The 24675-nt window shown below is 43.1% G+C and overlaps 1 protein-coding gene across 2 annotated transcripts; it reads left to right on the top strand.

Moving 5' to 3' along the window:
* The first annotated feature begins 13381 nt into the window (after positions 1-13381).
* On the top strand, positions 13382-21090 carry PROKR1 (prokineticin receptor 1). Of its 2 annotated transcripts, none has more exons than XM_077175972.1 (3): positions 13382-14107; positions 15928-16293; positions 18878-21090. In XM_077175972.1, the coding sequence occupies exons 2-3, from the start codon at positions 15962-15964 to the stop codon at positions 19566-19568; spliced, it is 1023 nt and encodes a 340-aa protein (XP_077032087.1). In that variant the 5' UTR covers positions 13382-14107; positions 15928-15961; the 3' UTR covers positions 19569-21090. The 2 variants fall into 2 exon arrangements, with proteins under 2 accessions (XP_077032087.1, XP_054486386.1); XM_054630411.2 differs by having other exon boundaries at positions 13383-14107; positions 15623-16293.
* Positions 21091-24675: the final 3585 nt, after the last annotated feature.

Genomic DNA, 24675 nt, shown 5'->3' on the forward strand with positions numbered 1-24675 from the left:
ATGCTCCTTGAACTCTGTCAGTCTTGGTGCTGTGACCACTTCCCTGGGGAACCTGTTGCAGTGTCGAACCACTCTCTTGAGTGAAACAGCTACTCCTGACATCCTATTTAAACTCCTCCTATCACAACTTCAGGCTATTCTCTGGGGCCCTGTCACTGGACACGGAGAACAGTGCCTTCCCCTCACAGAAAGTTGTAACTGCAATGAGGTGTCCCCTCAGTCTCCTCCAGGCTGAAGAGATCAAGTGGCCTCAGCTGCTCCTCACATAGCTTCCCCTCTGGACCCTTCACCACCTGCTATGGTGCCAAACTATTAGAAAATAAATGTTAAATCAATTTCAATGCTTGTTTCTGGTATATGATCCAGGAATTGCCAAGTGTCCTAGGTTGACTATATGATGCTTTTATCCCCAATCGTCTTGTTCTGTTTATGCTGAATAATAAGTTTTGCACCTTTAAGCCTTGTTCCAGAGAGTGAAGGTGGGAGAGAAGAAGCGTGCAGTTTGTTTTCAGACACTGCACTCACTCCTCCACATTCCTGTTCCTGGACTGTGTTGTCTGCGGATGGACAGACAGCAGGACAGAGCTCTCTTTTGCTTTTAGTTAGTTTAGCTAGCTGAGGCAAAGAAGTTCCCTGGACTGTGTTTTTTCCCTTTTCTTTGGACCTCTTGAAACCTGCTCTGGACTGAACACCCAGGGGAGCACCAGCAGCTGCACCTGTGGCCCACCAGGCTGGGCCTGGCCCGCAACGTTTCCAGCACGGGAGGGACTGATAAGAGACTGAGTGAGCTGAACTGCAATCCGGGGAGGGAACTTTCTCAGTTTATCATCTCTTTTGGAGCAGCAAGGGGTTTTATTGATTAATATTGTTTGGGTTTTATTGTTTAATAAACAGGTTTTTTCCACTTTTCTCCAAGGAGGTAGTTTCTCATGGACTGGTTGGGGGGAGGGGCCAAATGAATCTGCTTTCCTAGAGGAGCCCCTTTGGGGATTCTCTTCCAAATTTGCTCTGAACCAGGACACCAAGCTAAGAGTTTACTAATAGATTCTTGTGTTGATCAGTGTTGGTCTGATTCAGGATATCATCCAACAATTTATACCTCCTTCTGTGATATTCCAGATTCAAAACTGTGATATTCCAATCCAAAAACTTCATTTGAATGTTGGTCTCTCCTAGGCATTGCAAAATTTGACTTTGTTTCACTTAAGTCACTACTCCCCAGCTCATCTCTTGTGCCCTGTGGGTAATGGAAGTCAACCAGTAACCATCTGCGCTCACACCAGACCAAGGGTTGCTCAGACCTCCCTTATTTTCCTCCACCAGCCACTGACTTGTAATGCAATTACCTAAGGTTCCACATTATTGTTGCTGCCTTCCCAATGCAAACAGGTCAGGCTTAGTTGCTCTCTAAACCCTGAACCTGTAAACCTCTCAGTCTTAAATATTACCACCACTGGAATGATCCTTGCATTTCAAAGTGAGAAAGAAGTGAAGTGTGTAAGTTAACCACAGTTACCTACTAAGTAAATAGCTAAGTCAACAGAAAAGTCTTCTTTTAATTCCAGTCCCAAACTTTACATACGAGAACTCAGAGACTGTTGAAGATACAATTTTTGCAACCTTTAAATTCTAATACTAACAGCAGAACTAACAGCATGGCCATCTGAGCCTCTTTTCCATGCCCTTGACCAGATACTGGTCAAGACACAGGAGTAACATCATCAAGACACAGAGTAGCAGATTTTTCTAAACTTCCCCTTCCTTGTTGTGCAGACTTTGGAATTGATTTGGGACAAACTTTTGTCTCACAGCAAAATTACATGCCAGATTACAAAAACATCAAGAAATTTTGTATTACTGAGCTTCCTTTAAGATTTAACAATGGGATTTTATATGTATCTTGAGACTAACTATTAATTTTCAAGCATCACAATTCTTCCATCAGAGACTTTTGTTACCTACCTATCTACCTATTTTAATACCATTCCTAAATCCAGCACATGTATATGATTTCACATTTGCTTATCATCGTAGACATCAGCCCAGAGACCATAAGAAGCTGCTTAGAAACTAAGTACTTGACATTTTCTTGAGCCTGCAGACAATGGAATCCAAATAAAATCTACCTTTCCAAAGAACACTTCTCAAAGCAAATGTTTTAGCAAGGGTGGTTTGCTAGAGAAAAACTCAGATCCATCCCAGAGAAGGAGAGAGAGATCCTAAAGCAGGTCTGGAAATTTGTATTTAATATATAGTGGAAGTTTAGAATTTTTCTGTCATTTATGTACAGTTCATGAAATAATCTATCAGGAATTAAGTGATATTATGACATAAAAAATAAAATTTGACCTTTAGGAAATAGATTTAAATCTTTGATCCAGTATTGACACCTTGCAAAAACGTACAGGAAAGTGAAAGGTTTGGAGTTTTTTTACCCTTTATATATCTGGTCACATATAAAACATCTGAGTCACTCCTGAAATCCATTGCTTGATATTTACTGGAAAAGAGTAGAAATGAATCTTCTCTAAATTCTAAAACACATAATTTTTTTTGAAGATGGATCTTGTCTCTTCCTGTGGATAGGCACTGTGTGAAGCTGTCATTGACCGACAGTGAGAGCTTCAATGTGGTTTTAAATACATCACTCCATAATATAAATTTAACCACAACAGACATCATGAGTGCTTCAAACAGAAGACCCCCTTTCCACCTCCCTCTACCCCACCCATCTTAACAGTGACTCTTTTGTCTTCCAGTATGAGTTCTATAGAGGTTTATCATCTCTGAATGATCCCAGGCCATCTGATCAATGTGATTAATTTTTAATCTTTTCCAATAGTTCAACTTTACAAAGCAGAAAACATCAGTTTTAATGACTGGCAATTTCTACTGCCTGCCATTTTAATTGCAGGATTTGTTTCAAACTCTTGCCTGTCAGCATCAAGGCTGAAGCCTTAGACCACCCCACCAACACCAGGAGATGTTCTTTTAAAACCAGCAGGTCAACACAATCTTAGGGTGTCTTTGTTCTGAACATACCTAAAGAATAAGGAGTGGCTCTGGTTTTAAGACCTGTTATCGGTAGAGCTAAGGGTTCTCGATATTTTCTTGTCATCTCCTGCTGCCTTGCCAGCTGTACCTGCAGACTTTCCTATGGCTGATACAAATACAGCTGAGGAGGTGCTTCCATTCCAGAGAGCAGACTTGTCACACTTCCATCTGCCTGGTGTTAAATTTCCTGACGTAAATCTCTTTAGTCAAGTGTACAGTGGCTGGAGGATGCTGTGTCTTACTGTAAAAAAATGCACACCCTGAAGACAACAGACAAAGTCTTCTGGGTAGCACTGGTTCTTTGAGTTTCAGAGCGTGTTTTGGAATTGCCCTTTCTCAGCAGGGGACACAAGCAGATTCCTTGTATCCCAAAGGTAGCCTTTCACACCAACATGTTGGTATCTTTCTCACTAAGTGGGCTAAAATAAATTTACACATGTGTTAGCTTTCTGTGGGCTTTAGCAAATAACCCCTTAATCAGCCAAACAGAACAAAACCCAAGCAAAAAATGTTCCTTTGCCCAAGAAACCAATGCAGAAAGCTCAAAAAAATCCATTTGCCCTGGCAGAAAGAGCATTGCGTAATGTCTGTGAGTACTAGGAAGTGGGTGACTTTTCATCATTACCTTTCTTTAAAGGCTGTCTCAGGTTCAACAGGGGCTACAGATCATGGAGATGCAGCTGGCTCCACAAGCTGCAAAAGAAAATAGTAAAATGGTAAAAATCTCCAGTGGAGTAAAGTAATGGATCAGCTATTAGATAGAAAAGAATCTGACATGATTTCAGATTGCATTTGCATGAGAAGTGAGAAAAAACCTTCTGAATAGTACTCAAATATCCTCATAAATCAAATATACTCATATAGCAAATATATGGGTCAGTCATCCTTTTCTCTTCCAAGTGATCTCCCTACAGCAAAATTACCTAAATTAAGGTACACTAAATTAGAGTACTGAGAAACCATATTTTTTTTAATCTAGTGTCTGTACAAGTGCATTTCCTGATGACTAATGACAACAAATCAGTTAATAAAGAATTTCATTTTAAAAAGCCAGTTGGGCTCTGATTAAGTATTTCTTCTGGGAGAATTTTGGTCTTAAAATTCCAAGCTCATTTAAATACAAGTTTGCTCAGAATAGTGGGAAAGAGCAGGCCATCCTACTGCATCCCATGGCCTGGGAGCTAACTACCAGTCTGGAAGGGGTAATCTCCCTTGCCTCCTTCTGCAGTCATGTGGACAGAAACACCCCCAAGGGGTCTCTCACAGCAGTTCAATTATGCTCTGGTTCACAAACAGCATAAGATCCACTATCCTGGCCTTTGGGCATTATATGCCATGGGATGACTTTTTCCAAGGGAGGGGAGGGGAGGGGAGATACAAATGACCTCTGAACAGCTAAATTTCTTCCTAAAAAAATCTGGAGATTGTATTCTAGCTGATTGATCCATTATCCTGCTTTTGGCTGGGATAGAGCTCGTTTTCATCTTAGAACCTGGTACACGGCTCTGTTTTGGATTGGGATGAGAATAATGTTGATAACACACTGTTTTGGTTGTTGCTGAGCATTGCTTGCACTAAGTCAAGGACTTCTCAGTGTCTCCTGCTCAGCCAGTGAGAAGCAGCACAAGTGAGGGAGCATGGCCAGGACAGCTGACCAGAACTGGCCAAAGGGATATTCCATACCACAGAGCTTCATGTCCAGTACATAAGTACATGTCCAGTTGGATGAGAGGGGCTGACCACTGCCCAATGACTGGATGGACTTTGGTCAGCAAGTGGTGAGTAGCTGTATTTCTTGGCATTTAGTTATCTATTCTTGTTGTTGTTGTTATTATATTTAAGTTTGCTTCCATTATTAAACTGTTCTTAAAAAAACCCACTAGAGTTTTTTAAATTTTCTTTCTGATTCTTCTCCCCATCCATCTGGGAGGGGGCAGGCAGTAAGTGAGTGTCTGCATGGGGCTTAATGCCAGCTGGAGTTAAACTACGACATTCCCAATGCTGAGAGATGTGACTTTGGGCTGAACAGCTCATTCCTCCTGAGCTAGTTTTGTAGCACTGTGCCATAGCCCCTGGGGTTTTTTTAAGATCACAATTAATGGGGTCTGATTTCAAAAGGGCAATTCCCTGCTGATTTTGCTCTCTACCAAATAGAAACAATTTATAAATAGGTCCCTTAGAAAAGGCTGGGACTTACCATGCATTTTATTCCTCAGGAGCTTTCAATTCAGGAATTGAGGGATACCCATTCCCACACAGCTCTAGCTGTGCCACATTCTCCTATTGCCTCTAATTTGTCCAGAGCATTTCTAAATATTCTGGGGAAAGTACCACCACTGTTTTGAACAAGGAGGTGCTAATTCATTGTTATTCCAGTAAGCAAGGCATTCAAACTTTGTACATTATCACCTAAAATGCCTTTTATTACAGCTAATATGACAAAAAGGAGAGCATGGATAATCTTACCTGACTCAGGAGGAACCTCTGAGCTGCACCTTATTCAACAGGTCTCCAAGCACATCATCCTGATGGACATCCATAGGAAGGTTTGCCCACTTTAGTATTTTGAGCTTTAACAGGATTTTCTCAAATCCTACTCATCAATCCTACTACTGAACAAAAAGGATTTTTTACACAAGAACGTGTGGCTACACTTTTAAAGACAAGAAACATGGGACTATAATTGCCTGACAACTGTGACCACCAGCAGAGAGAAGGGAGGGTTTTCCTCCTCACCACTACCAAATGGTAAAGTGGTTCCCTTTGCAATGTGGGGCCTTGGTCATTCCTGCCCCAAAGTATTACATCAGTCTATGTGTCACACCAAAAGGCAGGTGCTGAGCCCTTGGCTCTAACATTCATGCCCCTGAGCTGTACGCTCAGACAAACCAGTATCTGTCTTCTTTTGACCATAAATAACCCATATTCCACAGAGCCCTGAACAAGAGCCTGTTCTACCACTCTGCCAGCGACATGGTCAGCAGTCGGCCCTGGAGTGCCTGGGCGGACACAGACTCCACCACAAAACATGGATGGACATCTTCTGGCATGGATTTTCCTAATCTCCACCTAGTCTGGGGAGCATGGGTATGCCTTTTATCTCCCGTCCCTTCTACAATGCTTCTCTCAGACTTCAAAAATATGAGGAGAAGGAAGCTGATGAAGCCCTGCACTTTTGACACCATATCAGAAGTACCACAAGGCCTTTTTTATGTTAGAAATTAGGTGACACCATCTTTTCATGACTCATCCTGACACCAAGATTGTGTTTTTGTGCTCTGGGTAGCTTCAAATGAAACCACCATTAAGCATTATTCTGTTGAATTAGAATTCAAGAAAATCTTGGAACCATTCTGCCTGCCATGGTGAAATACCAAATTGTCAATGACAAATAGCATTGGCAAATCCACCACAATATTCCAAAGAGGAGACGTGAAGGAGCAGGATTCTGTCCACAGCAAATACACAGAAAGTAATGATCATTGAATACAAAGAGCAGAATAAAGACGCTGCAGTGATGATAATCCCTTTGTTAACAGAGAACAGCAATGGCAAAGTGCTGATAAGTGAGCTTAAATTTGAGATTGTAGCTGGAATGAATAACACTTAATTTTTTAATTAATGCAGCATCCAATTTTTCCTACCTAGACCACCAAAGGAATTGGCAGGTTTTTGGAAGGATCTATCTCCTACTGAGACACTTCAATTAAAAAGCTGGTTCATTTCCAAAAACATTCCACAGCTCCAAGCACCCACTAAAAGAGAAGAGAAACCAAGTGTGTCTCTGAGTAAAATCCAAAGTCAATAAAGACTGAAAATCCAAAGGAATGACAAGCCCGAATGAGATATAGGACATATTAAGTTCCTTTTGGATATTTCTAAATTCAAAGGCTTTTGAATATTGGGTCTTTATAAACCTGTATAAACCTTGAAGAAGAGGCCAAATGCAGACTTAAGATATGGATCAGATATAGTAAAATAAGGAATTTAAAATAGGACCACTAGAATTCTATCTGGAGCAGCTAAGAAACATTTAAGAGTTTCATACAGAAGATATAAGCTCTACATTAAAAAACTTACTTGCCATTAGGCCAATTTTTCACAGATTATTTGTTGTCTTAGTTTGAAAGACAGGTGTCGGCTAAGGAAGATAGGAGCCTCCTTTGGAATGGAAGATATGGCTCCCTTCCCTCCAAATTATTATAATTCTGAAATTAAGGGGCGTTCAGGCAAAGATATGAGAAAATGAAAACAAGTTCTCTACCAGTATGTATAACAAGGCAAACAAACAACAACAGTAGCTGTGGCAGCAGAACCACAAACCCTGTCCCAGCTTTCTCTGGGCTGCAGGCACTTTCCCCTTTTGTGCAGTTCCAGTCACAGCCGTCAGGGGCGCTGGTGGCTCCCGGCCAGGCAGGGCGGGTGCGATGATTCCTCTGCGCCTGCAGGGGGCGCTGTGACACGAGTTTCGGTCGTGTCTCTGCGCGCAGTGATGATGATGGCCGCAGCCAGCATGGAGAAAAGGCTTCCGTTACGAACTCACAGGGGGAGCCAATCCTGATACCCCCTTGGGATAGCAAAAGGAGCTGTAGCAGGAACCTTGGAGTAGCAAGCTGAGAAGGCAGGGATGAGCAAAGTCCCAGAGTGGTCGGTGAGATATATCAGAGAGGTCCTGGCAGGGCAGGAGGTGAGTGGTTACAGTGCAGCAAAAAAACCTCAGAGAAGTGGCAGAGAAACAGTGGGGTCTGGGCAGTGGCTGCCTGGCTCCCAAACAGGGCCAGCAGAGACTCGTGTGGAGGGTGAAGGGGCTTGGAGATCCCAGGATGTCCCCTAAGGCACCCAGGGAGATGGTGACAGGTCCTTTGTTTAGTGAGGCCAGGTGTTAATAAGGTCCTAGTGCATCGGCCGCTCTTATGAGCAGAGCTCTGCTCATGGTAGAAGGCAGCAGAAGACACCCCACAGTGGTGGTGAGTTCTTCCTACAGCGACTGCAGCCTCCTTCCCCTCTGAATGCTGAGAGACCAAGAAGGAATGCCCCCTAGCACCTGCGCCAGCCCCCTTTTCCCCACCCAAATTCTTTGGTATCTCTGCCCCTCCAAGAGAAACCCTCAGACAAGAGGAGTGCAGCCAGTGCCCTCTTCCTCTGAGGTTGGCAACTGCTTTTATCTCTCTTAAGTTCCTGGTTACTATTGTCTCCTAGCAATACATATGGGGGAAAATTCCCTGAGAGAAAGAAGCAAGAGTGTTATAAATGATCAAATCGGAAACCAAATTTATAAGAAAATTTAGCAATGATTTATTAGATCATTAACAAAATAGAATTCCGAGAAAAAAACCACCACAGCCAAGGCAGCGTCAACCCCGGGTGTCAGTGCTGGGTGAACCTGGATCCAACCAACAGTGTCAGCATCTCCCTAGTGGTTCACCCCGACTGCTTCATGCAGCGAGTTTATATACAGTTTATTCTGCCTGAGGCAGAAATGACCGAATGTTCCTTTGTGTCTCTTCACATGTAGAACTGGGGCCATACATGTGCAGGAATAGACAAAAGTGAGTTCAGGTCTCTAGATGGTTGTCTGAACACTTCGGAAGAGGAAGAGTCTGTATTCACATGTAGCAGAGTGGTGCAGGTGCTTGAGTGTGGTAGATGCAATCTCCCAGGTGCAGGTCCCTCGTGAGTGGCTCTGACATTCCAGGGAAGTCAGCAATCATGGCCCAGGAAGGTTTCATTCATACATTAACAGACTTGATATTATCCTAAAGTTGTCCAGGAACTAATTCAATAAACATAAGTCTCTGCTCCCAGCCGGGTGGTCAAAGACATAGCTTGGATTTTACAATATTTTATACATAAATAGCATGAATTATCTCTACCATATACTACAAGAGGAAGAATCCCAAACCCCAACATTTGTGTATATGTAACACAGCCCAGGAACAGCAGTACAGATTAGACAATGATCCTGAGATTTCTTAACATTTGCCTTGCAGAGGCTGCCTGCTCAAGAGAAGGGTTTGTGCTAACAGACATTTGTTCTAAGGCAGGAAGATTAAAAAAAAAATAAACACACAAAGCCTAAAAAATACTTTCAAAACCCTCAAACAAAAAGTGGAATGTTTAAAGACTGAAATATTTTTCTTGTGGTCACTCATGTCATATACTGTGGCATCAAGACTCATGCACAGTCCCTGGGCTGGTCCTTGTTTCCTACCCTGTCCCAAATACTGTTTGCTTCTCTAGTGAGGGTGACAAGCAATAGTCAGAACATCAGCTTCTTAGAGCTATTTCTACATATTTCATACACTGTTGTTGAGGGCAGGAGGTGCTTCTCGCAAAATTCCATGCTAAGCTGAAATGAGCAAAATAAACACAATTTTCCTACGCAATCACAAAAGCCTGAACAAAGATGAAGAAAGCAGGAAATAGACACTGTCAGAAAATTATAAAGTAGGGGGAAAAAACCCCAGAGAAGTGAAAACAAAGAAGCTTCTACTTGCAAAAGAGCTGCTGATTGCCCCTGTGTCACCTTGCACATGAAGTGAGCTCTGAGCAGACTAGCTAAATCTTGTGTTATTCGGCTGTGAGAGCCACCTGAATGGCCCTGTCCACAGAACCTCTGCTGCTCTGAAAGGAGAAGACCTTTTGGATGAAAGTGCCACTTCTGCTGTTCCTGCAGTGCTGACAACCATCCTGGTAGTGTGTCATTGTGGTGTTGACAGCCTGCTTTATGGTTCCTTCACATGCTTTATGCCTTTTCCCAAGCCACAAAGTGATATACGCTCAGTAAGGAAGCAGAAGTGATAAAAGGAAACTAACATGGTGACATAATCCAGTAAAAAAGTCCAAATTCTTCTCTACTCCTTTCCAGGACATTTCCGCATCCCAAGTTACCATTGGAATAGCTGAGTAGGGTAGGATTCCTTCGGTGTGCCAAGTATTTTTGCCAAACTGTATCCAAAAGTCACTTTCCTCTTGTGCCACAAGGCACATTTCCATATATTAAAAAAAAAAAATATATATATACCTGACATCCTCCAGGTAAATGTAGGGTTCATTAACATCAGTTGCAGACTCTCAGATTGAGTAAAGCCTCTGGGCCAAATGGTGGGAGTACTGAGCAAAAATACACATGGTTGTAATCCATGTGTGCCTGCACCATCTGTTTGCTTGTTTTCCCAGAAAATCACAAGTGTGATGCTTTGTCCCAGTTCACTGCCTGATTTAAATTAGTAACCTTTGGAAAACCCCAGCTATGCTTTATGCAAAGCTTAGGTAAGATTAATTACTTCACTCAGAGTCCAATTTATTTAGCAATTAGGAAAAATTAGACAGTACCTGAGTTTGCTGTTTTGAAGTGAAGGGCCTGAGTCCTCAGGTCTGCTCCCAGGCTAAATGCTGGGTTTAGTACTTTATGATTTCAAAGTCTCCAAACAAGTACTTTACACTGCAATTGTTTTTGCATCATTCAGCCTCCAAATAACCTCCCTATTCAACCTGTGAGCATACTAATGATCAAAACAAATAAACAGGAAAGTGAATCTTTGTCGTGATTTGATGCTGGCCCAATTCCAGACACCCATGAAAATCACTCACTCAGCCTCCCCTGCCTCAGCTGGGTAGAGGAAAGAGAACAGTTTAATGAAGGCTTCATGAATTGAGATAAGGACTGGGAGAAAACACTCCAAGGGCAAAACAGGATCAGCCTAGAGGTACAAAGTGAATTTATTACTTACAAAATCAGAGGAAGATAATGAGAAGTAAAATAAACCCTTAAAACCATATTTTCTTTCCCCAAACCCTCACTTCTTCCCACTGACAATGCAGGGAGAAACGGCAGTTTCCAGTTTGGTAAGTTTGTCACCCAAGATTTTCTTCTGCTGCTCCGGGAGAGGAGTCCTTCCCTGAGACTGTGAGGTCCCTCCCACAGGAGACACATCTCCACAAACCTCTCTGATATGGGCCCAATCTCACAAGCAGCAGTCCTCCCAAAACTGCTGCAACATGGTTCTCCTCCCATGGGGTACTCCAAGCACAGGCTGCTCCAACCAGGGAGCAGGGCCCTCTCCCTCCACTGGGTCTCCCACAGGATCACAGCCTCTTCCAGTCACCCACCTGTTCTCGCATGGGCACCTCCCCCATGCATTGTGGGTGGATTTTTGCATCCCCCATGGATCCTCATGGGCTGTGGGCAGATCTCTGCATCCCCCATGGAACCCCATGGGCTGTGGGTGGATCTCTGCATCCCCCATGGAACCCCATAGGCTGTGGGTAGATCTCTGCATCCCCCATGGATCCCCATGGGCTGTGGGTGGATCTCTGCATTCCCCATGGATCCCCATGGGCTGTGGGTGGATCTCTGCATCTCCTGCAGATCCCCATGGATCCCCATGGGCTGTGGGTGAATCTCTGCATCCCCCAGGGATCCCTGTGGGCTGCAGGGGCACAGCTGTCTCACCATGGCTTTCACCATGTTTCACCAGGTCTCACCACAGCCTGCAGAGGAATCTTGGGTCTGGCACCTGGAGCAGCACCTCCTCCCCCTCCTTCTCCACTGACCTTGGTGTCTCCATGTTGTTTCCTTCTCATATTCTCAGAGGAAGATCCTCCTCTTCTTTGGCTAGGAAAAAAAAAAAACCCAAAAACTATATCCCCTGTTGCTTTGATTTTCTTAAATGTGTTATCACAAAGCCGTTACAATCATTTCTATTTGGCCCAGCCTTGGACAGCAGCATGTCCATCTTCAGAGCCATCAGGGATTGGCTCTGCTGGACATGGTGGAAGCTTCCAGCAGCTTCTCACAGAAGCTACCTCTGTGCCCCCCCCCCCGCTACCAAAAACTAGACCATACAAAACCAACACAGTATTTTCCATTCTAGTTTTCAGTAGCAATTTTTCTTTCTCAGCCTGAATGTATCACACTGGTAACACTGGTCCCAGGAAATGCCTTGTGATACTGTGTTGATTTTGTGACACCATTGGGGAATCATCAATTAATGTTATTAAGGAGAAACCTTGTCCTCTGCAGAAATCGTACACCCAAATCATATGCATACACTTGCTGCATTTACCCCATGGCTTTAGACCCCTTAGACTACCACACTACCCCTTGTTGCAGTGGGGCAGGGTGCTGGGACAGTCATTGAGGCTCTAGACTCACCCCTGAACTTCCACTCTGCCCAAGAACAGTTCCCAGCACCACTGGTTTTGTTCTCTATTCAGTGACTCCCAGTCAACAGCTACAAAGCAGTGCCTTGCACAGCACATGTAAATCACATTGGTTCACAGTGCTACTGGTGTTCTCTGAGAAACAACTTGACACATATAGCACAATTCCTTGGAGCACAGGAGATGAACTAGTGCTGTACAGAAGCTCTCACTGAGCACACAGTGCACATCTGGAGTTATCAAGGTTCTGATGTGAACTTGCTTTGAGTCAATTGGGAGAGACAGTTCTGCAGCAGATGAGGTTTTGGCCTAAAGGAATATAAATATCTGGATATCATATTGCTTGATTAGCTCACTAGATAACTTCATGTGAAATAGCTGAACAAAGTCTTAAAGAGATCACGAACATTCTGAATGCAAAGCTCCCTTTAGCGTATCAGCTTTTCTTCAGGGGCATTTAAGGTTTATGTGGCCCATTTTAGGGATCATTTTAACGTGGCTCTGATGTACACAGTTTCCTTTGCCTCTTTCTCCATACTTACTATATTTACATTTTTTGTGACAGAATTTAATAGGTGCACTGGATCTGATTTCCTCATTGTTCATCTGGTTGCACCCTTTCAGGACATTAAAAATCCCTTAGTGTATTTTCAAATATTAAACTGGCTGTTCAAAACAAAACCAAGCAAAGTATTTGTTGTGAAATTCTTAATGCTCTCTGCTATCTGCAGACATTGGGGACTTTCCAATCTTTTTCAAGTTTTCTGAAAGGAATGCCACAGTAGTGGCTCTTTTACCCCAGACATGTTTTATATTCACAGGTTTCTTTCCTTACCTTCTTTTTCCAGAGCTAAGTGTCCACTAGCTCACAAGAGCCTTGTGAATGTGCATCAGGACACACAGTCTAAGTTTTCTGCAAACCTCCTACACCCTTCATGACCTTTGACAGCCTCTGATGGTCTCATCTGCTGGGGACTGTGTAATGTGTCCCCAAGGTGTCTATGCACCTTGGAAAATGTCAGCTAAGTGAACAAGTTTGGAGGTGAAGAAGACAGGTGATGTGCCACACATTTCCTTTCCTTCTGGAGAACTAGAAAGCAAAAGAACTGCTCCCTCAAGTGTGCGTGGTTTAAACAGTGAGGAGACAGCGTTAGCAAAGGACACCAAGTCTTTAAGGATTCATGGCCACTTTTCTGCTCTGAGTAATTCCCTGAGAGGGCAAGGAAAGTTGTCAGGGGTCCTCTGATTTACAGCTATTCACTGTGTGTCTCTCCTGCTGGAGCTACTGCAGCTGCACTCCAAAAGACAATAGCCAGAGAGAGACACACAGAGAAAGGCTCCCAGGAAAGCACATCACCCTCCTTCCTCCCCCTACTTTCCAGGGGGCGGTTTGTATTTTGTTTCTGTGGGACATCATGTGCAGGCTGCTACTGCTTAGCACAGGCAAAACTCAAAGAGCAAGGGCAGACCGGGGTTTATATGTCCCATGCTCAGGCTTGCTAACAAAGACACTCTGCCAATTCCATTCCTGCATTTCAGGGGGTTTAAGGCAGAGGAACCCCAAAAGGGCTGTGGTCTATTGTCTTCAGATCGTGCTGCCTCTTTAAAATCAGAAATGCACGGACAGCTTCAAGGTGCCTCCCACTGAGCAAAGGCTTTGGATGCAGGCACAGAGGCAGAGGAGCCATCCTCCCCTGAGCACAGGGCTAACCTAATGGGAGAGAAAGCAGCACTCAGTGGAGTCCTTGCGCTACTTCCAGTGATCCTTTCTCTCCTCCAGTAACAGCAGCACATGCAGAGGAGAAACCTGGCAGCGCTCTCACCAGAGAAGAAACCTGGCTCTCTCTCAGGGTGCCTGAGACCTCCAAGATGATGAGCACAACTGCAGGTACACTTTGCTGATAGTGTTATGTCAGTTTGTAGATGGTTGTGTTGTCTGTATTTATTTTACAGATCTTTTGGTATTTAGCAGTGGAATCTGACACAGATACTGCCCCTTGCTTTGGCCAACAGATTTTGCATCCGAGAGTTTATTTAGCACTTCTCTTAAATGAATGTTTACCTTTCCAGGCAGCTGTGGAGGTGTCTCCTGAAGCAGTCCCTTGTCAGAACTGTTTCATTTCAGGCTTTGGCTTTTTGTTATTCTGTTCTGCAATGCTCAGTTTAAAAAACAATGTGGTGACCAAAGCTGTAAAACAGAGTTTCTGACAGATATTTGTTAAGTGTCAGTACATCAGGGTCTGAGCGTGGTTCCAGGGAAAGAAGGGAGCAGCAGCTCCACTATGCAGATTACTCTTTGTAGCCGTGACTTGCTTTGTTCAGTAGCATTTCACACCCCGAGGACTTACTGCTTCAGGGCAGAAAAAGCAGTAATGCTCCCTGATCCTCTGCTTGGATGAGGTGAGACTGTCCTGACAGCTAAGAGTCTGGTGTGAATATTCCTAGATGGACCATGGGAAGATACAAGAAGATGCCCTCTCAGCATTTTGATGCAGAGAGGCAAAAATAAGGAGTAGATGAAATGGTTTTTTCCCCATCTGTGTGGGAAATTTTTTTTTTTTTTTTATATTTGGTACAACTGGCAGTACAAAAAGGGGAGCCTGTTCCTCCCCAGCATCAAAAATGCAAGGTACTCTGTCTTGCTTACAGAAGATTTTATCTTTCACCTTTCACTCTCTGTGGAAACACTTTCCCTGTGAATGGCAGATTTGCCTTCACAGCTAAGCTCTACAAGTTCATGGGACAAAATTATTGTCTTTGCAAATTGGCAGAGTTCTGCCAAACCTGTTTGACAGAAGTGATAATGGATTATGCTGGTGGAAAAATTTTGTCCTGTACTCAATTAATGGTTGCCAAAAGGGAAGTGCTGGATTTAGTATTTTCTTGGGCCTTTGCAACTCTTACTTCAACTCTTACTCTACTTAAGAAATGTATTTAGAAGCAAGAACATCAGTTCTCTTCTCATTGTCCTCTACCACATCCCTGTGAAACAATGAGAATAAAGCATAAACTTTGTCCGAAAGGCACATAAAATGCTTTACAGCACACTGAGTTGTCACTTTAGTGTCTTTTACCTTGCACGATGATGACAGCACCATGGGCTTGTGGGCTGGTAGAGTTTTAAACTCGATTTTACATTCCTCCTAGACTGTCATTTCACTGCTGGGTGAAAATTTCATTGTTGGTAAATAAAACTGTAACTGCTGTAACAAACAGTGCATGAAGCAACTAGAAGCATTTATTTTGTGAGAACAGAAGCATCCCTTCACAGGGTATTTCTTCCTTCTGTGCACATGCAGCAACAGATCTGTGGGGCAATGAGGTGGCTATTGCTTTCCTTCAAGATGAGTACTTTTGCTGTAATTTCCTTTCAGGAAACATTTTCCTCTTTTTGTTCCCACAGAAGGAGATAAATGAGGCTGTTGTCCTATAATCTTCTGGGACAAAGACAAAGTTACTCACTGCTCAAAAGGAAGCTTTGGGTGAGGTCTCTCACCTGCCACTCTTGTGCCCTGCCACACTGGGGTAACACAACACTGAGGGCCAGCCAAGCTGCACATGCCAAAAGAAGACAGACATGGCCATGGAGCAAACTGAACGCAACCTAAATGCTACCGCACACCTCAATTTTGCTTCAATCTACAACATCCATAATGGGGATTTCACCTCTTTGAGAAACTTCTCTTTCCCTTTCAATTTCACTTACAGTGATTATGACCTGCCACTGGACAGTGAAGACGACATGACCAAAACCCACACCTTCTTCACAGCCAAGATTGTGATTGGGGTTGCTCTGGTTGGCATCATGCTGGTTTGTGGCATTGGCAACTTCATCTTCATTGCTGCTCTTGCCCGCTACAAGAAGCTGCGAAACCTCACCAACCTGCTGATTGCCAACCTGGCCATCTCAGATTTCATCGTGGCTATTGTGTGCTGCCCCTTTGAGATGGACTACTATGTGGTGCAGCAGCTGTCCTGGGAGCACGGCCATGTCCTCTGCGCCTCAGTCAACTACCTACGAACTGTCTCCGTCTATGTTTCGACCAATGCTCTCCTGGCTATAGCTGTTGACAGGTAAGTGGGATGCTATGACTGCACAAAGATGTAGCCACAGCTTCCAAAGTTCTAAACCATGTCCTCAAGTGTCACATCCACATTTTTTGTCAACTATTCCGTGGGTAGAATGTTTTGATGCCTGACCACTCATTCAGTGAATAATTTTTTTCTAATTGTGCTGCAGTCCTGAGAGACTGCCTGCCTTTTACTCCAGGAATTTTAACAATTTAATTTAATTGTATCCTTTCTCAAGAGTCTTCTCTCAGCCTCGTGCACCACGGAGTCTGACAGACCAAGACACTGAGCATCAGTCTGGTGCTGACCTAAGTCTGACATGACTGACTCACAGAAAGCCAGAGGCTGGCTCAGTAAACTCTTTACAGAAAGGCCATCATAAGAAGATCTCTTTCATGTTTAAACACAATACACATCTCTGTAGACCCTATGCACATACATATGTGATTTCCACTTCCTCTTCTTTTCCCCAATTTCTCTCATGTGCCATTTCAAACTTTAGTGTAGTGTTGCAGTTTTCAGTCCCTGATGCAAAAGTCAGCTCAGGAGTAGTTAGCCCTGCTGAGGGCTGTACAGATACAGCTTGTGTATGGCTGATTCAGCTGTTCCTGATGTGCATGGAAGTCTGTGAAGAGACTCTGGAGAAGTTCAGAGGTGTTTTCCTTGGTGTGGGCAAGGGGACGATCAGCTCCTACAAAACAAATCCTTAACAAGCATCTAACAGAATAGGCTTTCAACAGCAGCTGAGGACTCAGGGTAAAGCTTCTAAACACTATCATGTATGCATTACCATTTTCTATCAGTTTTTCAGCTTTAACAAGGTTTTCTTGGAAAGCTCTGCCAGTGCATCCCAGGCTGATGAAGTAACGGGTCATGGCGCCCTTATGTCTGCTAAGAAATCAGATTTATAGCATATATTCCCACACATCTTTAAAAACAGGCCTGATTAACAAGATTAATCACTGAAGCGTGATGTAAGAACACCATGTTTTGGTTTCATGGCTTTTCTATTTTTCTTTTTTTTTTGCAAGCTATTGGTTTGGTAAACAGAGAGAAACCCCACTGTTTAACAATCACCTATTTCATGTTATGTCATATGGATTGTTGACTTCTGTCTCTAAAAGGATCAGACTCCTAACAAAAGTCTTCCCATGTTAGATCATTTAAAAGGAATCGGCTGTGTAAAGTGAGTAAGCCTGTCCCACTGCGGACTTTCTTTAGGGAGGGCTCTCTTTCTTCTTCGTCCATGTCTATTCACATGAAAAAATAGAAATTTCACATTTTTAAGGCCACACCTACACTACAAAAATGCAACATTTGAAGAAGAAGAGTGCATGGTAAGGGTCTAATATCCACACTGCAAATATTTAGCTGGGTCCCCTGGACCAAACACCCATTGGCATTTGGTGTGTTTTATGTACACTTTAGGAGCACAGCTTCCAGGATAGTTTCATCTGAATTCAGTTTGTGAACTGCAGAACCACTGCACAGTAACAGCCGTGGTAAGCAAGGACAATCAGAAAATCCACCACAAAAGCTTCCTCCAGAATCTATTGGACAGATCAATCCTATCCAGCCAAATGTTCTGCTGAGCAGATATGCACATTTATGAATACATACACATACATTATGCCACAACTTACTTCCCTGGAACCTGATCTAAAAATGTTAACCTTCTGCTTCACAATGAGGCTGACTCATTTTGCTGTCCCCTGACATTTACCCTGCACTATTAAGAGCCATGAACAATTTATCTGCTTCCAATAACTGGCTGATGAAAAGTGCTGCTGACTTTCCATTTTACTTCAGAATAAATATATCTTAGGGATGCTATTCTATATATTGAATGTATATAGATGTAATAGACTCCAAAGGAATGAGAAATTCCACTTTTTGAAACAATACTTTGGGTTAAATACAGTTGTACTGGGATCTCTGATAAAAATCTCCCCCCAGCAGGAATACTACAACCTTGCAGCTTTACAGCAGTGCAAATACCTAACTCAAGTTTTCTGCTTTGCCGTATTACTTAATACTGCCTATTTAAGATGAATAAGCAATAGTCACCTCCAGAATACACATAAAAAGGATTTGCATGGGCAGAAAATAGATACACATTCTGTTGGTGGCTTAAAATCATGTTCACCTGTAACCATACATTAGCATCACCTTCAGGTCTTTGCAACCCACAGAATAACCACAGAAATAAGAAAAACATTGTGATTTATATTTCACCTCTTAGTAAAAAGAGCTATTTAAGTAGCTCTCGGCCTAGGGAAAACATTTTCCTGATTCTACATGTTTGTGTTTTCTTCCCTGGACCTGACTAGATGTGTAATATTGCATTTTTCTAACTCTTATTCCTGTTTAAAAGGAAAAGTTGTGATACAAAATTGTAACTCAGCTCCAGGCTGCTACTTTACAACATGTTCTTACAGATGATTATGTCCTTACAGACAAGTATGTTCAGGCTCTCCCCTCAGGAATGACAGCAATTTCCTCCTGCCCAATTCTGTTTGCTTGTATTCTGAAGTGTGTTCTGACCAGTGTTTTCAGACTTCATTTTGAATATATTTTTCTGTTCTAGGTATTTGGCCATTGTTCACCCACTGAAACCACGCATGAATTATCAAACAGCAACCTTCCTCATTGCCTTGGTCTGGGTCATCTCCATACTTGTAGCTATTCCATCTGCATACTTTGCTACTGAAACTGTGTTGTTTATAGTTAAAAACCAGAAGAAATTTTTTTGTGGCCAAATTTGGCCAGTTGACCAGCAGATGTACTATAAATCATACTTTCTCTTCATCTTTGGCATTGAATTTGTAGCACCTGTGATTACAATGACCTGGTGTTACGCCAGGATCTCTCAGGAGCTTTGGTTTAAAACTGTCCCAGGATTTCAGACGAAACAAATCAGAAAGAGGCTTCAGTGCAGAAGGAAAACTGTTACGGTACTAATGTGCATTCTGACTGCCTATGTTCTCTGCTGGGCACCTTTCTATGGTTTCACAATTGTCCGGGACTTCTTCCCCACCCTTTTGGTAAAAGAGAAGCATTATCTTACTGCCTTTTATATAGTCAGGTGCATCGCCATGAGTAACAGCATGATAAACACCATGTGTTTCATAACCGTGAAAAGCAACACTATGAAGTACTTCAAGAAGATCATGCTACTCAGATGGAGGTCAACGTATAAGGGAAGCAAATCTAGCATAGATTTGGACCTGAGAACAAGTGCAATCACAGAGGAAGTAGACTGCATAAAACTACAATAAATTTTCTGAGGTTCTAATCTCACCTTTTTTGGAGGGGGCAAAGAGGAAATAATACCTTGTCAGAAGCTTCTTCCTTGTCTGTGGGAATACCCTCTCACTGGTGAGAGCCCTCAAAAAAGCAGCCTTTGCGTTCCCACCAGAATTCTTTTCACTGGTCTGCTGGATAATCCTTACACTTGAAAAGATGCTGTGCTTCAGTTCATACATCTGTCAATTTGGGATGTAGACACTAATTTTATAGTTGTTTAATAAGAACAAAGAAGTCTATAACTACATTAGAGTGTACTACAATGATGGAAAAATTGAGTGCTGACCCCAGCAGTGATGCTTCTTTGTTTCCTAAGAGAAACCTCTTAACACCTTTGAGCTTATGACTTGTACCTTTAAGCTATTTGGTGTCCTTTTCTTTCTGCTCAGAAGAGAAAGGATGCCAAGAAAGCCCATTTTGCTTCCAGTCACTTTTTAACCTCTCCGTTTACCTTTCCTGATGAAGCTTCTTGAAGTCTACAGACCACCAGCTTTCTATTGTCATTGGACAATACGCACAGCATGCTCTTATGAAAGGCACATGCTCTGAAAGTTAAAATCTGCTTCACAGTCAAGTGAAAACCTCAAGTTTCTTCCTGTTACACCTTGTTTAAGAATGCTTTATCAATATTCCACTTTTTATTTTTATGGAGAGTTTTAACTCTGTTATGCATTTGGAAATGCCACAGATATATATGAAAAGGATCTACTCCCTCACCTCCAGGCACCCTGTGGCCAGCTTCTGCTACCTTGAGATGCTGAGCTCCTCACAGAATCAATCACAAAACTGTAGGACTTGGGAATAACATCTCCACATTGTCTAGCCCATCCTTCTGCACATGTTAGCCAGGATTGTGTCCAGCTAGGCTTTGACTGACTCCAGGGAATGCTGACAGTCTCCGTGGATCACCAGTGTCAGTGCTCAACAGCCCTCACTCAGTGAAAAAGTGTTTTCTTACATTCAGATGGAGTTTCATGTGTTTTACCTTGCTTGTCAGTGGGATCCATATGAACCTACAGCATGGTGGTGGGTAAAATCCAACCAGACATCTTACCAAGTCTGTGTGCACCTTCACGATAAAGGATAAGCAACACCAAAATATCAAGGAGATCCCGAGATGATCCATCCATCTTTCTGGGAGCAAGAAAGGCTTAGGCTTCAGCGACCCAGCCTCTGGTTGAGTTGAGAAGCTTATTGTCTGCTCAGATATGACTCAACTCCAGATGAATTCTGCTTTTCCTTCTGCAGTGCCTCTTTTACTGTTCTGATTTAGTGCAACTCCAGTTTGGATGTTTCTTAAATGATAATTGTGACAAAGCAGGTGACAGTAATACATACTCATTTCAACTACACATAAGATATAATAGACTTCTGTGTATGGTAATAAAATCTTTTCTGTTGTGATGACAAATGCGTATGTGGTTGTGCCTACTTTTGGAGTCAATGGTTTTGGTAAATAACTTGTCTATTTGAGAATTTAAAGTGAGCAGCAAATAAAATATGACCTCAGTATAAGCATTCTGAATTATTTTTTGTCTTCTCTTAGCCATCGCTTTCTTACCCAACTGAGTAATGTGAATGATCCCATTGCTGCTGAAGAAAAATTGACCAATTAAAGGGCAAAAGGATATTCAAATCCATTAAAATGGTCAAAGCTGCTCTTAAATATATGTTGAAGAGTATTTCATCGTTTGCTGTTAGGCAAAATGATGACTGAAATCATCCTTCAAAATGTCATTTTTAAACAGGGGTAAATACTAAATTCATTTGTTTTCCAGCCTGCCACAGGAATTTAAAGGACCAGAGAGTTTTAGTATTTCACTATCAAAAGGCTTAATCTTGTAATCTCACCTGAAATCTCATGGTTTCTTCTGAAACCTGCCCTAGTTGTAAGGGATTAGCTAACATTACTGCCTGTTATTAGAGTGTGTGATACTCCTTCCACCTGTTTTCCCTGCATGGTTTTGGTGCAACAAATTCAAATGACAATTTCCACACTAGGGAAATCTATCTAAGGCCGAGTTAATAAAAAAACCCAATTCCCATCAAGAAATATAGTACTGAACAAAATCTGGGGCAAAGAATTGCTTTAAGACACAGGAAATCACTCTGAGAGCTCCAAGAGAGCTCTTGTGGTCTGGCCTAACTCCTGTTCTCATTCCTGTGAATTAGGATATTAATGCAGCATCCTCCACAGCCCCTGCTGAGGATTTAGGTTTTGGGACTGCTGTATTTTTGACATTTTGAGGTCCTCCAAGCAGCAAAGCACTGTTGCTGCCTGAACCTCTGGATAGTGCAGAAGTCATGCTTTGCCCTCAACTGCATTTGTTGTGAGCTGCATCCACAGAGAGAGGGGTACTCCCATTGAGGAAGGATGGCAGTTCTGTTCCCTGATCCAAAAACAAAGCAGTCACATTACCCTTAGCCTGTGTTGGCACCAACTTCAAACAGCCCAAAACAGGGCACTTGCAGAGACAGTATTTGCTCCCAAACTGAGCTCCAGCAAGCAGAGGCCCAATGCTTTGCAGGGGGACCAAAAGTGACTTAAAAACTATTGCGAATACTCCTGAAGTGTGCAGGCAGTGGGAACAGGCTGTGACTCAAGTGGCACCCTCAGGCAGGGGGGAGCAGGCAGGGAAGGGTCTGAGAGAGAGGACCAGACCCCACATTCCCTAGGGCTTATGTGAGCTGTGCAGGGAAGGAAAGAACAAAATGACTTTTTTTGTACCCTCACAACTTACTAAAGGACAACATTTAGAGAGGGAATTGAATATGGACTGCACCTATTTGGAGCTCTGCTTGTAAACAGAGAAAAACAAGCACAAGCTGGGAAGAAGGCAGCATCTGTCTCAGAGGAGAAAGTTGTGCCTTTCCAGCACAACTCCTGCCTACTGGAAGCTGCCTACTGGAAGCTGTAGGGGAACAGCTGCAATAAGGGCTCCACATGGCAAGAATTGTGCCATGTGTCATGGATGAGGAGTGGGTGGGACCTGAGATCCTTTGGCAGCGTTTAGATCACCATGCAGTGAATCAACCAGATACATGTCTCGGTTCTGCTAGCTCAAATTTTTGCTGCCAAATGCAAAACTGGTGCTACCACACCAGATCACTGCTCAGCTGTCCTCCTGCAGCACAGCTCCAAAACCATAGCCTCACTTCCTTCTACAGCAGTTTCTCCAGAAACAACTTGAGAGTAAAATGCAGTCTCTGCTCCTTCATGCTGAAAAACATAAAGCCAGGTGCACCTGGAAGCTAAAACAGTGACCTGAAAGAGAGCATTAGGAGAAGAAAAAGCAGTTATTCTCAGCAACAGGAACCAAGAAAACAAAGGCTGTGTCATTAAAGCAATTGTCCCTCTACAAAAGGGGGATGACCTGCAAGATCCCAGGCCAGCATACATCAAAGTAGCCAGCACAGAAAATTTCCCTAGAGACTGACTGACTCATTCAGGAGTTAAGACTTTGCTGTGATCCTTCTTCTTTGAGCCCTTGCCGTGGCAACAGCACCCTCCAGCTGCTGCCTCTGCAGCACAGTGTCACCACAAACTGCATCAGCTCACATCAAACACCATGGGAATGGTGTCAAGTAGGTATTCCCAGGATTCCTGTGACTTCAACAAGTAGCAACAGATGCTTCAGCTTTTGACAGCTGGGTACCCAGGCACTTATCCAATGCTTGTAGTGTCTGCATTCTCCCTCTCCCTGTGTTGGCTGTGACAGACGCTGGATGCTTGGGCTGTCCCCTTTCTAAGTATTCTGCACCACCAGTGCAGAAAAGCACACACCATTGAGCAGAAAAAAGCAGAATTGAGGCAAGATCGACACTTGTCCCTCAGACTCACCAAGATCTTGCTCTCTCATACACTCTGTTAGGATCCTGTCCTATTGGCTGCACTGTAACCCACATTGCCAGGATAAGCCCTAACTCACAAACCCAATTATGTTGGAAAAGACCTCTGAGATCCTTGAGTCCAGCCTTTGGCCAAACACCACCATATCAACTAGACCATGGCACTGAGTGCCAGTCTTTCCTGAAACACCTCCAGACACAGTGACTCCACCACCTCTATTCTAATGTCTAACCCTTTTTTTGAAGGAAATTCCTCCTAATGTCCAACCAGAACCTCCCCTGGTGCAGCTTAAGACTATGTCCTCTTTCCTGTTTCCTGGGAGAAGAGACTAACCCCCACTTGGCTACAACCTCCTTTCAGGTAGTTGTAAAGACTGATAACGTCATCCCTGAGTCCCATCTTCTCCAGGCCAAACACACCCAGCTCCCTCAGCTGTTCCTCAAAACCACTGACAAGGCAGGAATTCCTGCAGCTTCAAAACTGACCTTCGTAAAACCAGCTAGAACAAAAGAATGTGGAACAAATCCCAGTATAAAAGTCACCAAATACTCATGGATAGTAAGAAAGATAACTGAGCATAAAGTCACTCAATGTCGCTCAAAGGGATCCTGAGGCTTGACAAGGAGAAGGACTCCTGTGGGGCTGCAGGCTAAAGGGCTCCTGAGAAATGGCACCATGAAGGTTGACAAGGGAAAGAGGCTCCTATGAGGTGGCAAAGAACTGGCTCCTGCAGGGTATAATGAGCACAAGACAATAAAACCCTACAATGCATACAGAGCAGAATACAATACAATACTGTACCATATGCTACAATAGCTATACAAGAAACCATGATATAATGCAGTACATACTCTGCAATACATTCAAAATATGTAAACTACAATAAACATGAATGACAGCACACAACACATCTAGGACCATAATGAAAGGAATGAGAGGGATGTGTCTTTACGAACAAACCGTGGGTCTGCTTGCAGATAAAGCCAGATACTGATAGATGAAAGAAACAATGGAAGGAACCATAAATTCCAAGGAATCCCCCTAATTGACACAGACTCAGTTGCTCATCCAAGATTGTGCTAAATTCCGGGACTTAGAGAAAAAGAACAGCAATACAAAGAAAAACTGGGGAACGGGGTGGGAGGGTACACATTAGAAGGGGTTCTGTATTAGGCTATTCAGGAAGTCTGTATCTCTCAAGTACCTCAGCCAAGGGGAAGAGGAAAATG

The sequence above is a fragment of the Agelaius phoeniceus genome, chromosome 3 (genome assembly GCF_051311805.1).
Source record: "Agelaius phoeniceus isolate bAgePho1 chromosome 3, bAgePho1.hap1, whole genome shotgun sequence".
Lineage (NCBI taxonomy): Eukaryota > Metazoa > Chordata > Aves > Passeriformes > Icteridae > Agelaius > Agelaius phoeniceus.

Coding starts and splice junctions, on each gene's coding strand:
- PROKR1 (XM_054630411.2), top strand. CDS start 15,797: ATGGCCATGGAGCAAACTGAACGCAACCTAAATGCTACCGCACACCTC. Junction 16,294..18,877: donor CTGGCTATAGCTGTTGACAG/GTAAGTGGGATG, acceptor TTTCTGTTCTAG/GTATTTGGCCATTGTTCACC.